This window comes from Hyaena hyaena, unplaced genomic scaffold, assembly GCF_003009895.1.
Source record: "Hyaena hyaena isolate Hyena2069 unplaced genomic scaffold, ASM300989v1 scaffold_308, whole genome shotgun sequence".
NCBI classification, from domain to species: domain Eukaryota; kingdom Metazoa; phylum Chordata; class Mammalia; order Carnivora; family Hyaenidae; genus Hyaena; species Hyaena hyaena.
This window is the reverse complement of record NW_024080942.1, coordinates 735,777-747,915: the sequence shown is the minus strand read 5'-3', so window position 1 is coordinate 747,915 and position 12,139 is coordinate 735,777. Positions and strand designations below refer to the sequence as shown.

Below are 12,139 nucleotides of genomic sequence, written 5' to 3'. Positions count from 1 at the left end.
TAGTCCAGTACGGAGCCCGGCCCTGGGGCCCGAGGGCTTCAAGCCTTCCTCCTTGACTCTGCCCAGGCCCACTGCTGGTCCGCGCAGCGGGTGCGGTTCACACGGAACAGAGTCGACCGGGTGGGCTGACTCCCACCCGGCTGTGCGCCTCTGCGCGTCCCAGTAGACGATGCTATTTCAGCCTCCGCGCATCGGGGCACCTTGTGAGGAAGCGGTACCCTGGCTGATGCAGAAACGAATCCCAGTATATTTGAAAAAGTAAAGGACACGATTAAAAACAAGGGCAGGAAGCATTTAAAAAGAACCAGCGTGTGAAAGAATAAATTATAAATTCTAGAAACACAAAAGAATGTAGTTGCCGAGATTGCATTTCTGGATTTTTCCCCTGTTTATTTTGCCAACTGAAACCTAAGTGACGGCGCATCGCTGTAATTACACGGTTTCGTCGAAACCTTTACGCGCTGCAGGTGCAGACATATTCAGATATATTTTTGGAGAATCAACATTCTGCAAAATGCAGCCAACATTTTAATTTGTAGCTGAGGGAAGGCGGTGTCCTAAAGGATATGTTATTCCAAGTCATTGCAGGTAATCTTGGGGAGAATCTCTGCAGCTCTAACACAGGTGAAGAGAGCTTTAGTGGGTTGGATTTTAGTCCAGAAGAATTCACCCAGGATGCAGGACGAAGAGACGGACCCTCCCAGAGAGGCACGCAGGGTACAACGGGAGGTTGAGGACACACGCAACCAGAGTTTACAACAGAGAAGAGAGGTCACGAGGGAGACACAGTATCCAGAAAGAGAGTGTACGACTTCCCACAGTGCGGACATGGTACTGATGCTGAGCCTCAGGAATCACAATGTGTCCACAGCAGAATAAACACAAATTTTCGCAGCTCAATGCCTCGTGGTGAAAGTGAAAAATACCAGAGACAACGGAAGCACAGCTCGGAGGGCAAAGAACCAGTTAGATGGGCCCAGATTTCTGCACAGCGGCTGCAGAGGCCAGAAAACCCCGAGGACAAATCTTCAAGCTGTCGAGGGAGAACTGGGTCCAGATTTGTCTCACCAGCTAAACTATCACTGAAGGATGCGCAATGGGGGGTGGGGGGCAGAGAGAGAGAGAATCTCAGGCAGGCTCCACGATCAACATGGAGCCCAGTGTGGGGCTTGATTCCATAATTCTGGGGTCGTGACCTGAGCCAAAATCGAGAGTCTGATGTTTAGCCGACTGAGGCTCCCAGGCGCCCCTGCCACGGAAGAATTGTGACCGCGGAGCTCCCCACGCCTGCCTGACCACGAGAAACGCTTCAAGTGTCCCTCATCGTACAGACGTTGAAGCCTATGGGGGACTGAGTGCGGCTTCACCCCAGTTCACAGGCCAAGGTCCTGGCTCCCAGCGTGACTGGCTGAGGAGGTGACGAAGGTTGAGTGCGGTCATCAAGGAGGGACACCAGAGCGCCCTCTCTCCGCCACGGAGACGAGGGCACAGCGGGACGGTGGCCGGCTACAAGCCAAGAAGAGAGTCCTCTCCAGGAGGTCACTTGGCCGGTGGCTTGATCCCGGACTTCCATCCTCCAGAACGGACAGCACGAGCCGTCTGCTGAGGAAGCCGCCCAGGCCCCGGGTCTGCAGGTATAAGAACTGCCCCGGGTCATTCTGATCATCAAGCCAGTTCAGCAAACGCTGTCTAAACCGGTGCAGACGACCCACCTGGGGATTAAAGGCAGATTCTGACCCAGGAGGCCTGGGCCGGGCCCTGGGCCTCTGAAGATCTGACGAGCTCCCCGGGGAGGCTGACGCCCCCGGTCCACAAACCACACCTTGAATAGGAGGCTCCAGAAGTACGCGCTCTGGAGACGAGAGAAACGGTCTCGTGAGGACTGCCTGAGACGGAAGGCGGAAGAACAGAGAAACCGAGCGCGAGGCGGGAAAAGTGAGCGCGGTGAGAACATGGAGTCGGCGTAGAAGAGACTCGCTCTGCTCTAAACGGCGCGTTGTTTGCAAGATGTGGGGAGGGTCCATGAACCGAGCGCCTCACCACTAACCGGGCGCACGGCAGTCTCAGGTGGAGCCGGTCTGCTTCCTGCTTGGGACGTCAACAGCCCCACACGGCACCGCGCCCGCCCCGATGACATGAGGAGCCAGACGGTCCGCACACGGCACAGCGTCCCTACAGCCGGTCTAGGGCCCGAGGTCAGCGGCAACTTGGGAAACAGAGTTTCAGAGAGCGATGACCCTCCAAGGAGGGACGGTAGCGACCCCCACCCCCCACAGGACCCAGGAGTGAGACTGGTCACCATACACATGGTCAGAGGGACTGAGGTACAACCGTCACGCGTTCTTAAAGGCCAGCGTGTGCCTTAGCTTGCTGGTTTGGAGCATCCGGAGGCGATGCTGCCTCGCTCACATGGCCTTCAGCAGGTGCCGACGAGAGACACGGGGCGCAGCTCTCAGAAGGCCAGAGAGAGCCCCCCTCCGAGGACAGGCGTGCAAGGGGTCGTCTGCTTCCTCTGAGGCACACGGGCCGGGTTCCCCCTGCTCGCCTGGACCTTCCTCTTGTCGGGAGCAAGAGCTGTGAGCCTCTGGGGAAAAGGTGGTAAACCCTCTCCCTGGCCCGGGGACCAGGCAGGACTCCACTGGTCGGGGGGAGGGTCAGAACTAAAAGTCCCCTTCTAGCCCCAGGGGAGAGGGACAGGACACCCCTGTGGCCCCAGGATCTTAGGACGACATCAAGCTGAGAGCTGCTGCTTCTGGGGGAAGGGCAGGACAACTCAGGGTGAAGCAAAATTTGGTGGACGTGGGGATCGGTCAGGGCTGCTCCACTCCAGGGCCCAGATGCGGCCGGTACATCAGAGCCCCCTGCCCCCAGCGTGAGCCGACCACCCATGAGCAATGACCACCTACCCTTTGCGGAGGGACAAAGGCGCGGAGACAGACCCCACTGTGTCGCAGGCATCCGGGGACCACCCTGAGTGAGGCCGAGGGGAAAACACAAGGTAACAGCAGCCCATCGCTGAGGGCTCCGATTCTGCGGTGCATCGAGGGCAACAAGAGCAAAAGCAAAAGCCGGAAGCTAACTGCTGACTCGACGAGTCGGAGCCCACACGCCTGCAGACAGCACACAGGTCCCTGTTTCCAGCTGCAAATACTATTTGCCTTGGTCTCTACTCTTCCTCGCGATATTCAGGATTCAGTGAAAATGCATGAGGTACATGAAACGCAAGAAAAAGCAGTCCGCTGCCACAAGACAAAGTCATCGAACGAACTAGGTTCACAGAGGGGCGCCGGGGGCTCGGCTAGCTGAGCGTCCAACTCTTGATTTCAGCTCAGGTCACGATCTCACGGTCTGTGGGTTCCAGCCCCGCGCTGGGCTCTCACTGTGAGTACAGAGCCTGCTTCAGATTCTCTATCCCCCTTCCTCTCTCTGCCCCGCTCCCTCTCGCGCGCTCTCTCTCAACAATAAATAACATTAGAAAAGGAACTGGGTTCAGAGACAGCCCCAATATTGGCACGATCAGAGCTGGACTTTAACACAACTGTGGTTGACTCCTCAAAGGATTTCATGAAAAAGGTGGATAACATGCTCGAACAGATACGGCATTTCAGCAAAGAGACAGAGACTATAAAAAGGAGTCATGTGGAAATAACAAATAAAAAGCATATTGCTACAGGTGAAGGATTTCCCTGACTGGCTGACCAGCGCACTGGGTACGGCCGAGGAAAGAACCAGTGAACGTAGAGACGAATTTGGGTCAGACTCTGAACCACAGCACAAAGACTAAAAGGGTGAAAAAAACCAAAACAAAACCCAAAACACTCAACAGACTGCCCAAATATTGTGGGAGAGTGTCAAACTGTCAAGAGACTCCACAGATATGTGGGGGGGTGGGGGGAAGGGGTCAGAAGAAACATTTGAAAAGATACTGGTTGAGAATTTCCCAAAATTAGTGGAAGAAAGTAAATCCCCAGCTTCCAAAGGACACAAACAGCACGGAGACCAAAATACTTAAATGCACACGCCCTGCCCCCCACCCCCACCCCGGGACACGCCGCAGCCAAGGTCAAAGAGAAAAGTCTCGAGGGCATCAGAAAAGGGAGAAACAGCCAAGACGGAGATTTCGGAGGACTTTCCCTCAGCGGCTGTATGAGCCAGAAGGCCACGGAGTGACCTAGAGGGAAAAACCGAACTAGTTGACCAAGAATTCTCTGCTCAGAGATAAAATCTTTCAACCTGTAGATGAAAAAAGGCTTTTTCCAGGAAACAACAGCGGAGGAAGTCCATTTCCAGCACCCCTGCCTAGGACAGGCGCTAATGGAGGTTCTCCGGGAGGGAGGAGGATGCATCCAGCCAGAATTTGGATCCTCAGAAAGAGAAAAGAATGAGGATCACCAGAATGGTTTTTCTCTAAAAAAACAAACAAAAACAAAACAAACAAACAAGAAAACCAACACGTAAGCAAGCCTGGTAAGGCTCACCCAGACCCAGAATTCACGGAATTCTGGAAAGAGAATTATACACCGTCTATTTGTGTAGGCTCAAACCACATTACCACCTCATAACTGCTGTGTGGGGCCAGAATTACTCTTTTTTTGCAGATTTAAAGATTCTTTGGCTTTCCTAGAGATGAACAGGATCTCAGCGACCTGTCCTCTTGATGAAAGAGCAGAGCCAGAGGGCGTGTGGAGTAAGGCTTTGGTGTCCCACCTTTTCATTTAGGAGACCACAAGTGTAGCTACTTGAGCAACAGTAGAGGCTGCTTTGCTCGCTTTTGAAGAATTATTTGGAGAAAAGATCAGAGAGGTTAGGAAAGGAACTTTAAGATTTAGAAATGTCACTTGGAAGAGACTCATCTGCCATGACTAACTGTTGCGGAACCATCAGTACTTTGTACTCAAGCCCCATCCCGTAATCAATGAAAATCTATCCTATGGGCAAGAGGGTGATATTTGAGAAGAGTAAAGACAGGCTGGTAATGAAATAATTTGACAGAAAGAAGGGAAGCCTCTGGAACCAGGCAGCTATTAATGATGAGGAAACCAGATAACGGCACAGAGAGGAAAGGCGACCCAACTACTCTTCAAAGCTCAGGCGTGAACGACACTCAGAACTACGGTAGATGGTGACCATGGCTTTATCCAAAGCATGGATGCATCTGTATTGGGAGGGCAGGGTCTGGGTTGTGTAGGGAGCTGAATCTGCCTTCCCTTCAGCACGTCAATAACCATACCGGTAGTGGGTAAATGACAAATCTGCTATTTTGTCATTAAATCTGCTCGTGAACAGCATGACAGATGTAGGCATTTTTCTAAGTGTTATTGATGCATTAAATCTTGGGCCCTTAAGTAAGCCTCTTATGTATGTACTATGCTACGTTCCATTTTACAGATGGAGAAACTGAGGGACAGAAGCATGAAAGAAACCTGCCAAGGTCACGCAGGTGGGATCTGGGGGAGCCGGCATGCCTAGCCATGCCTGGGCATTAACCACAGCCTTATAACGCCTCCTCACAATCCAACACTGATAATAAAAAAAGCTTCAAAGTCAAGGTTTAGATGTGGGAAGACACCTCAGTCCAACGGTTGGTGATATTTTCATATGAAGGGCCAGGCAGGAAATATATTTTAGGCTTGTGGGCCACATATGGACTCTGCCTGACCAATTCTCATGCTCTTGTAGCATGAGAACATCCATAGACAATACATAAATGAGTGGGCACCGCTGTGTTCCAATAAAACTTTATTCACTAAACAAAACATGGGCCATAGTTTGCTGGCCCCTGTGCTGGGTGGTGACTGTGTCTGCTTATAGGCGAAGGATTCCAGGAGGGCAGGGCCGCAGACACGGGGCTGCACCCCCCATGTTATAATTTCTAGAAAAACACATGACTTTTCAAAAGCGCTGGTCAATAACTTTTAAAATAGCTCTTAAGACAAAAAAATCAAAGATAACCCCTAAATGGACAGTGATCTAAAACTTGCAAACTAGCTGAGGGAAAACAGAGGAGGGAAAAATAATCCAGCAACCCAACAGAAGGCAGACAGTAATCATAATGACTGCCAGTGAGACTAAATCCTCCAGGTACGAGACGAATAACTCAGTCCAGATTCACACCGTCGCAAGAGACACAGAGGAGGCTAAAGACACAAAAACTTCGAGAGAAAAAGACTGGGAGAAAATAGGCTGAGCCAACAACGAGTGGTTGTATTCACATCACACAGAACAGAACTTTAGGTAAAAGAAATTAACACAGAAGGTCTAACTTTGTGGAAGATACACCAATTCTAGACTCATATTCACAGAATAATGTAGCCTTAAAACAGACAAATTAATACTTGGCATAACTACGAGGAAAACTGCAGTTCCCTTTAACACAAGAAAATTTAAAAAACCCAATTATATAGAAGATTTGATTGACGTGGATACATCTGTATCTCCAATTTCAGGAACACACATGGATTATTTCCGAAACTGGCCACGAGTTAGTCCCGAATCGAGCCTCGGCAAATACCCAAAAATCAGCATTGCGTAAACCGTGGTTTCTGACCACGACGCAGTTATGTTAGGAGCCAATAAGAAAAGGTAACTAGTAAAATCTCCATGCATCTGGAAATTAAAAAGAAAAAAGATTTTGAAATAACTCATGAATCCAAGAAAAAAATCAGAGTGGAGATGCAAAAGCACTGAGAAATGTACAGCAAGGCTGCGTGCAAATCCTTCCTCAGACTCATCAGGGTCTGAGGCCAAGATCAGCGGGCGGTGGGGGCGCCGGGGTTCTGACTGAGGGGCCCCAGCAGGGACCACAGGAAAAGGCAGGCGGGGTAGGGAGGGTCCCTTGTGTCGGGTGGGTTCATGCTGCTCCAAGCCACCTGGGAGAGGGGAGGGGTCCCCTTGTGCCCCGCAGTTGGGGGGGGCGGGGGGCCTGAACTGGGCTTCTTGAGGTCTGGGCTCCCTGGAGCTGGCAGTGCCCCCCTCCCTGGCAGAGGGAGGTAGGGGACCCAGATGGCGGGGGGGGGGGGGAGGCGGCGGGAGGGGGGCCCGCCAGGCGCCTGGACGCGGTCAGGGAGCAGCCCTGGGCTGGGACGCCCATCACATCCACAGGCTGCCACTCTGGTCCCCAGAGATAGCCTTGGGGGCTGGTTCCCAGCGGTGCGCCCGGCCCCCAGGCCAGGCCAGTGAGGAAACAGGGTGACAAAGGCCCAGACCCCCTAATGCGAGCTCCTCTCCCGAGTCCTGTGCCTGCTGCCCTGGGGGTGGGTGTGGAGAGCACCGGCAGGGGTGGCGCCTGTGAGCAGCAGGGTGCAGCCCAGGTGCAGACACGTGAGCCCCACCCCCCAGGCCCCTCACCCCAGCTGGGGACGGCCCCTCCATATGCACTTCAGCGGGGCAAGGTGGGGGGTAAGGAGGAGGGCGGCCACCGTGAGACACAGGTGAGGGGCGGGAAGGAGCGTGGCCCCTGCAGTGCGCTGCGGGCTGCGGAGGGGAGGGGCCGGCGCAGAGCCCGCAGAGCTGGCCGGGGCTGCGGGCCCTGGGCAGAGCCTTCTGGAAGCGGCCCAGGGCGCCCTGCAGGTTAGTGCCAGGTGAGGACCCCAGCCCCGCCTGCCCCGTTGACAAGGCGGGCTCATCAGGGCGGGTGGGCGGGGGCACCTTCACTCACCTCTGCGGCTGGCGGCGTAGAGGAGGCCCAGGGCCACCAGGGCGCCACCCAGGCCGAGCAGCAGCAGCAGCAGCCCCCCCTCCAGGAGGCCTCGGCGCTTGGGTCCCGGCCAGCCGGCCGTCTCCACCGTCCCTACTGGGCTCTCGGGCTTCCCCATCGCCAAGTCTCTGGACGGGGGGGAAAGTGCACAGCTGAGAAAGCCCAAGGCCAAGGGCAGGGGCTGTGTCCGTCAGGGCGGGGAGACTCCCGAGGAGCCCCCGGGGCCCTGCCCGAGGCTGGGAGCTGGCGACGGTCCTTTCAGGGTGCTGGGCTCCTCTCCCCATTGCCCAGTCCACCCCCGGCCCTCAGCCTGTGTCTGGCTCCGGCTTGCCCAGTCTCCCCAGGCCAGGGGAGTGCCCAGGGTGTGTGTGTGGGGGGGGGGGGGCGGTGGCCAAGGTCAGCTTCTCCAAGCCCGCGCTCTCCAGCAGGGCTCGTCCAGGGACCACTCTGCTCACAGCTGGGGGTTGGCACTAGGGACCCAGCTGGCCCAGCTCCCCAGGCTTGCCGAGGGGCTACGGCAGTGGAGCCCGCCTTGGGCCCTAGTGGCAGGGTTGGGGCGGGGGTCCTGGAGCTACGGGCCTGGGTGCTGGGTCAGGAAATCCCTCTGGGAGGTGGCGTGGGCCACTGGGCTCCCTGCCCACCTTTCCTGCCTAGATCCCAGGAGTGGGCAGTGGGGAGACTGGAAAGAAGGGTGTCCATGCAGGCAGGGATCATGAAGGTCAGCCCCAGCAGTCACCTGGGTGGTGGGCATTCCTGGGTCCCCTCCCCACCCCCCCTGCCCCCGCCACTCCAGGGGTGGGCAGTGGTGGAGGACACTCAGGCTGCTGCAGACAGGGGAGGGCGCGCTGCCTGGGGGCCGGCGGGGACAGCAGACCCCACGGGCTCTGTCTGTGCTCCCTTCTACAAGCAGGTGTGCACACGTGTGCACACGCACCTCTTTGCTGGCACCCAGCCCTGCCCCTGAGACTGCCTGTGGGGCTGAGAACGGCTGCCTGCTGGCTGGTGCATCAGATCCCAGCCCTCAGACGCCAGCGCCCTCCGGATCCCTGCTCTGGTACCCACCCTACACCAGGGACTCCCAGCCCTCAGACGCCAGCGCCCGCCGGATCCCTGCTCTGGTACCCACCCTACACCAGGGACTCCCAGCCCTCAGACGCCAGCGCCCGCCGGATCCCTGCTCTGGTACCCACCCTACACCAGGGACTCCCAGCCCTCAGACGCCAGCGCCCGCCGGATCCCTGCTCTGGTACCCACCCTACACCAGGGACTCCCAGCCCTCAGACGCCAGCGCCCGCCGGATCCCTGCTCTGGTACCCACGCTGTCCCAGGCAGGGCTGCGAATTCAGAAGCCTGAGGAAGAGGACCCTGTCTGGCCCAAGGGCGGGTAAGTGTCAGCTGCTGAGACACGCTGGGGCTCAGGCATCCTTACCTGCTAACCCAGGGGTCTGCCTGAGTTCTGTCTCTGGCTCACGGGGGTGGGGGAGTCCTTGATGGGCCTGTCTCTGGGCCTCACCTGCCCCATGACCTGCCTTGAGAGAAGCCAGGCCTGCTCTGATCTCAGGACCCTCCATGGCCCCTGTCACCTCTCTGGTCACCCAGAGGCGGTGACCCAGATGCAGTCCTCCACCCTCCGCCTCCGGCAGACCCCTCCTCAGAGGCTTTGTCCTTCCCCCAAGATCCCCTTCTACCCCCTTGCCCCCCAAAAGTCCCTGCTCAAGGTCATCTTCCCAGTGAAGCCTTCCCTGGGTCGGTATTTGCCAGCCTGACCCCTGGACCTGATTTCTGTTTCGTCACCAGACGTGTGGTTCAGGCTCGATGCCCCTTCCTTCTATTTCTACTGTCCACCTCCACACGGGAGATGTCAGCCCATGGGGTGGGGGCTCCGGCTGCCTGGGTCCCCAGCACCCACCCACACTGGTGCCCACCACCCCAGAGGCATTCAACATCTGCGGAATGATGAATGAATGAATGAATGAATGAATGAATGAATGGGTCTGAGCCTTGGCCTCGGGTCTGTGGCTCTGGTCCCTCCTGTGTCTTCTGTCTTCGATCAGAACTAGTGAATTCACGCTCTCCTTCTGTCCTGCTCACTTCCAGGGACTCAGTGTGGCAGAAAGGTGCGTGCACACTAGCTGTCATATGCGGCCTGAGGGCAAAGCCGAGTGCTAGGGAATCAGAAAAGGGGGTCCCCATGGCCTTCCTGGTGCATGTCCGTGGCCTCTCGGGGCCATCGTGGCCAGCCACGGAAATGGGGCTCCTCACGGGAGGGGACCGGTGTCGGTGTGCACACAAAGTGTTCTGTGCGGCCCCGGGGGAGGGGGGGGCACTGCCCGGGAAAGCTGCCCCCGCTCTCGGCCCACCTTCAGGTCACTCGGGAACGGCGGGCCGCACCCCACAGGCAGGTTTCAGAAGGCTGGGTCGGGAAGGCCAGAGGCGGTGAGCTGGGGCCGGGTGGGGGGCTCCCAGGGCTAGAGAGCAGCGGGGCTCCAGCAAGGCTCCTGGGGCCTCCTTTGTGATGCGAGGGTTCCCTGGAGGAGGTCGCCCCCCCACTCTGAGTTCCATCTGGTTTGGTGTTGGGGGAGGGGCAGAGGGTGGCTCCAGGGACAAGGGTCCCCTTCCGGGCCTCTGGGCCTGCATCCTCCTCCCTCCTTGGCCCCACCGTCCAAAGGGGGCTGCAGGGGCTGCGGGGAAGGAAGGCGGCGCCCTCTCCCCGCCCTGCCTGAGAGGTGGGGGCCAGAGACCCACACTGGCCGTGAGGTTTGCCAGGGCCCTGCCGTGGGTTCTGCCCTTTAGTCTCCATAGCGTTCTGGGGCCTCGCCAGGTATAAGGGGACGTGGGGGTCCCTACCCAAGACACCCCCTTCCGCTAGCTTGGGGCTCAGTGGCCCCCCTCTGTCCCTGGGGACTCTTGAGAGGCAGTCGCTCCTGGCTAGGGGAACAGGAGAGAGGCTTCTGGACTGACAGAGGCGCCCCAGTGCTTCAGAGCGCGAACCAGTCACCCCGCTGACGGGCCGAGGGCTCTGGGCAGAGCGGGTCCACCTCCAACCCAGGCCAACTCGGTTCTGCTTCTGTTTCGGAACCCTCCAGAACAAGTGGTCCCCCAGGCCCCTAGGACCGTGGAAGGGTGTCCCACCCTGGGCCCTGCTGGGCGATGTCACACCGAGTTGGGGTAGCTCTCTGGTTGGCCCCACCCTGGGAGGAGGGCAGTGCTGGCGGGGGGGGGGGGGGGCGGGCTGATACCCGACACCCCCAGAGCCCAGGCTGGGCTCTACTCAGCGTTCCTCTCCCAGCACCCACCCCCCATCTGAGAGCCGGAAACCCACCCAGAGTGAGGGGCTGGCAGCCTGACTGGAGGCCACCTGGGCTGCTGGCCAGAAAAAACATGAGGTCAAGGTCAGGGGAGAGGGCCCCCAGGGGACTGCCCTTCCGGGGGAGCTTGAGGCGGGCCGGCTGGCTAGAAGCTCTTTCCCAGAGCATGATGGCCCTGGGGACCCCACAGTGACACAGCCCGGCCAGAGCACCTCCTCTTACCACCGCCAAGGCCGCCTGGATGCAGAGGGGAAGGGTGGCAGTCAAGAGGGGCCCAGGAAGAGGTTCCACAGGCCAAGGAGCTACGGGCCTCCAGCCCGGCCGGGTCCCTGGGTACAGGCGGTCCCAGCCCCCACCCCATCGCTGCCCAGGACAGTCTGATTTGAAGCCGTTTCCCTAGGTGAGCTCAGGAGCCAGGGGCAGGGGGCTCCCTGCTCACCCCTGCCTGGATTTTGGGCAAAAGATGTGAGCTGCGGGGGGTTGGAGACCAGCCCCCATGGGGGGAGGGGTGGGCACCACCTCCCTCAGCAGCCCTGGGCCAAGGCAGGTCTAGGGGTTAGCCTTGATCCCTGCTGCTACGGGGTGGGGGCTGCCCCTCAGGCCCGGCGGACACCTGCCCTTGACTGTCCCCACCCCTGCTCTCGGGCAGGATCGTCTGGGGCAGCTCCTGTCCTGTGCACGACGGCCAGCCCCCCCGGCAGGTGGCTCTGGGCCTCCGTGGGGCAGGGATGGGGTCTCCCCGCGGGGCTGCCCACCCGTGCTGCGGACAGGTGCGGGGCGCCCTGCACAGGGAAGACAACTGGGCTGGCGGAAGTTGAGGACATTTCTGAAGTGCTCACAAAGCTGGGGTGAGAGCCCGGCCTGTGGGGGTCCCCCCAACAGCATCCCTGACAGCTGCCTCCTGACGCCAGGCCCTGGGTACCCTGCACAGGAGGGGAGGGGCTGTCCCTGGTCTCTGTCCCTGAGCCAGCAGGCCAGGCCGTCCCCTCACCTAGAAGACTGTCACAGATCGGGTGAGAGAATGGGTGTCCCGTGCCAGGCGCAGAGGCGTGGTGGGCACGCGCCGGGAGCTCGGCACCCAGGGGCGGGTTGTGGGGCATGGACGGCAGCTTATTCCGGGAGGCCACTCAACCGT

The 12,139-nt window shown here is 58.5% G+C and overlaps 1 protein-coding gene and 1 long non-coding RNA gene across 4 annotated transcripts in view; one reads left to right on the top strand and one right to left on the bottom strand.

Annotated features, from left to right (window-relative positions):
- Positions 1-10,164, bottom strand: part of MMEL1 (membrane metalloendopeptidase like 1) — a 30,645-nt gene extending 20,481 nt beyond the window's left edge. For 2 of the 3 annotated variants that reach the window (XM_039248299.1, XM_039248301.1), the window contains exons 1-2: positions 10,057-10,164; positions 7,658-7,824 (exon numbers count right to left, since the gene is read on the bottom strand). In XM_039248299.1, the coding sequence (XP_039104230.1) occupies positions 7,658-7,814 (157 nt within the window). In that variant the 5' untranslated portion in view covers positions 7,815-7,824; positions 10,057-10,164. Of the gene's footprint in view, positions 1-2,906; positions 2,971-7,657; positions 7,825-10,056 lie in introns of those variants that run through there. The other variant, XM_039248302.1, reaches the window with a different exon arrangement.
- A 229-nt stretch (positions 10,165-10,393) lies between these two features.
- On the top strand, positions 10,394-11,844 carry LOC120242590. Its single transcript, XR_005531114.1, has 3 exons — positions 10,394-10,517; positions 11,195-11,404; positions 11,654-11,844. It is a non-coding gene; the product is annotated as an uncharacterized LOC120242590 (long non-coding RNA).
- Positions 11,845-12,139: the final 295 nt, after the last annotated feature.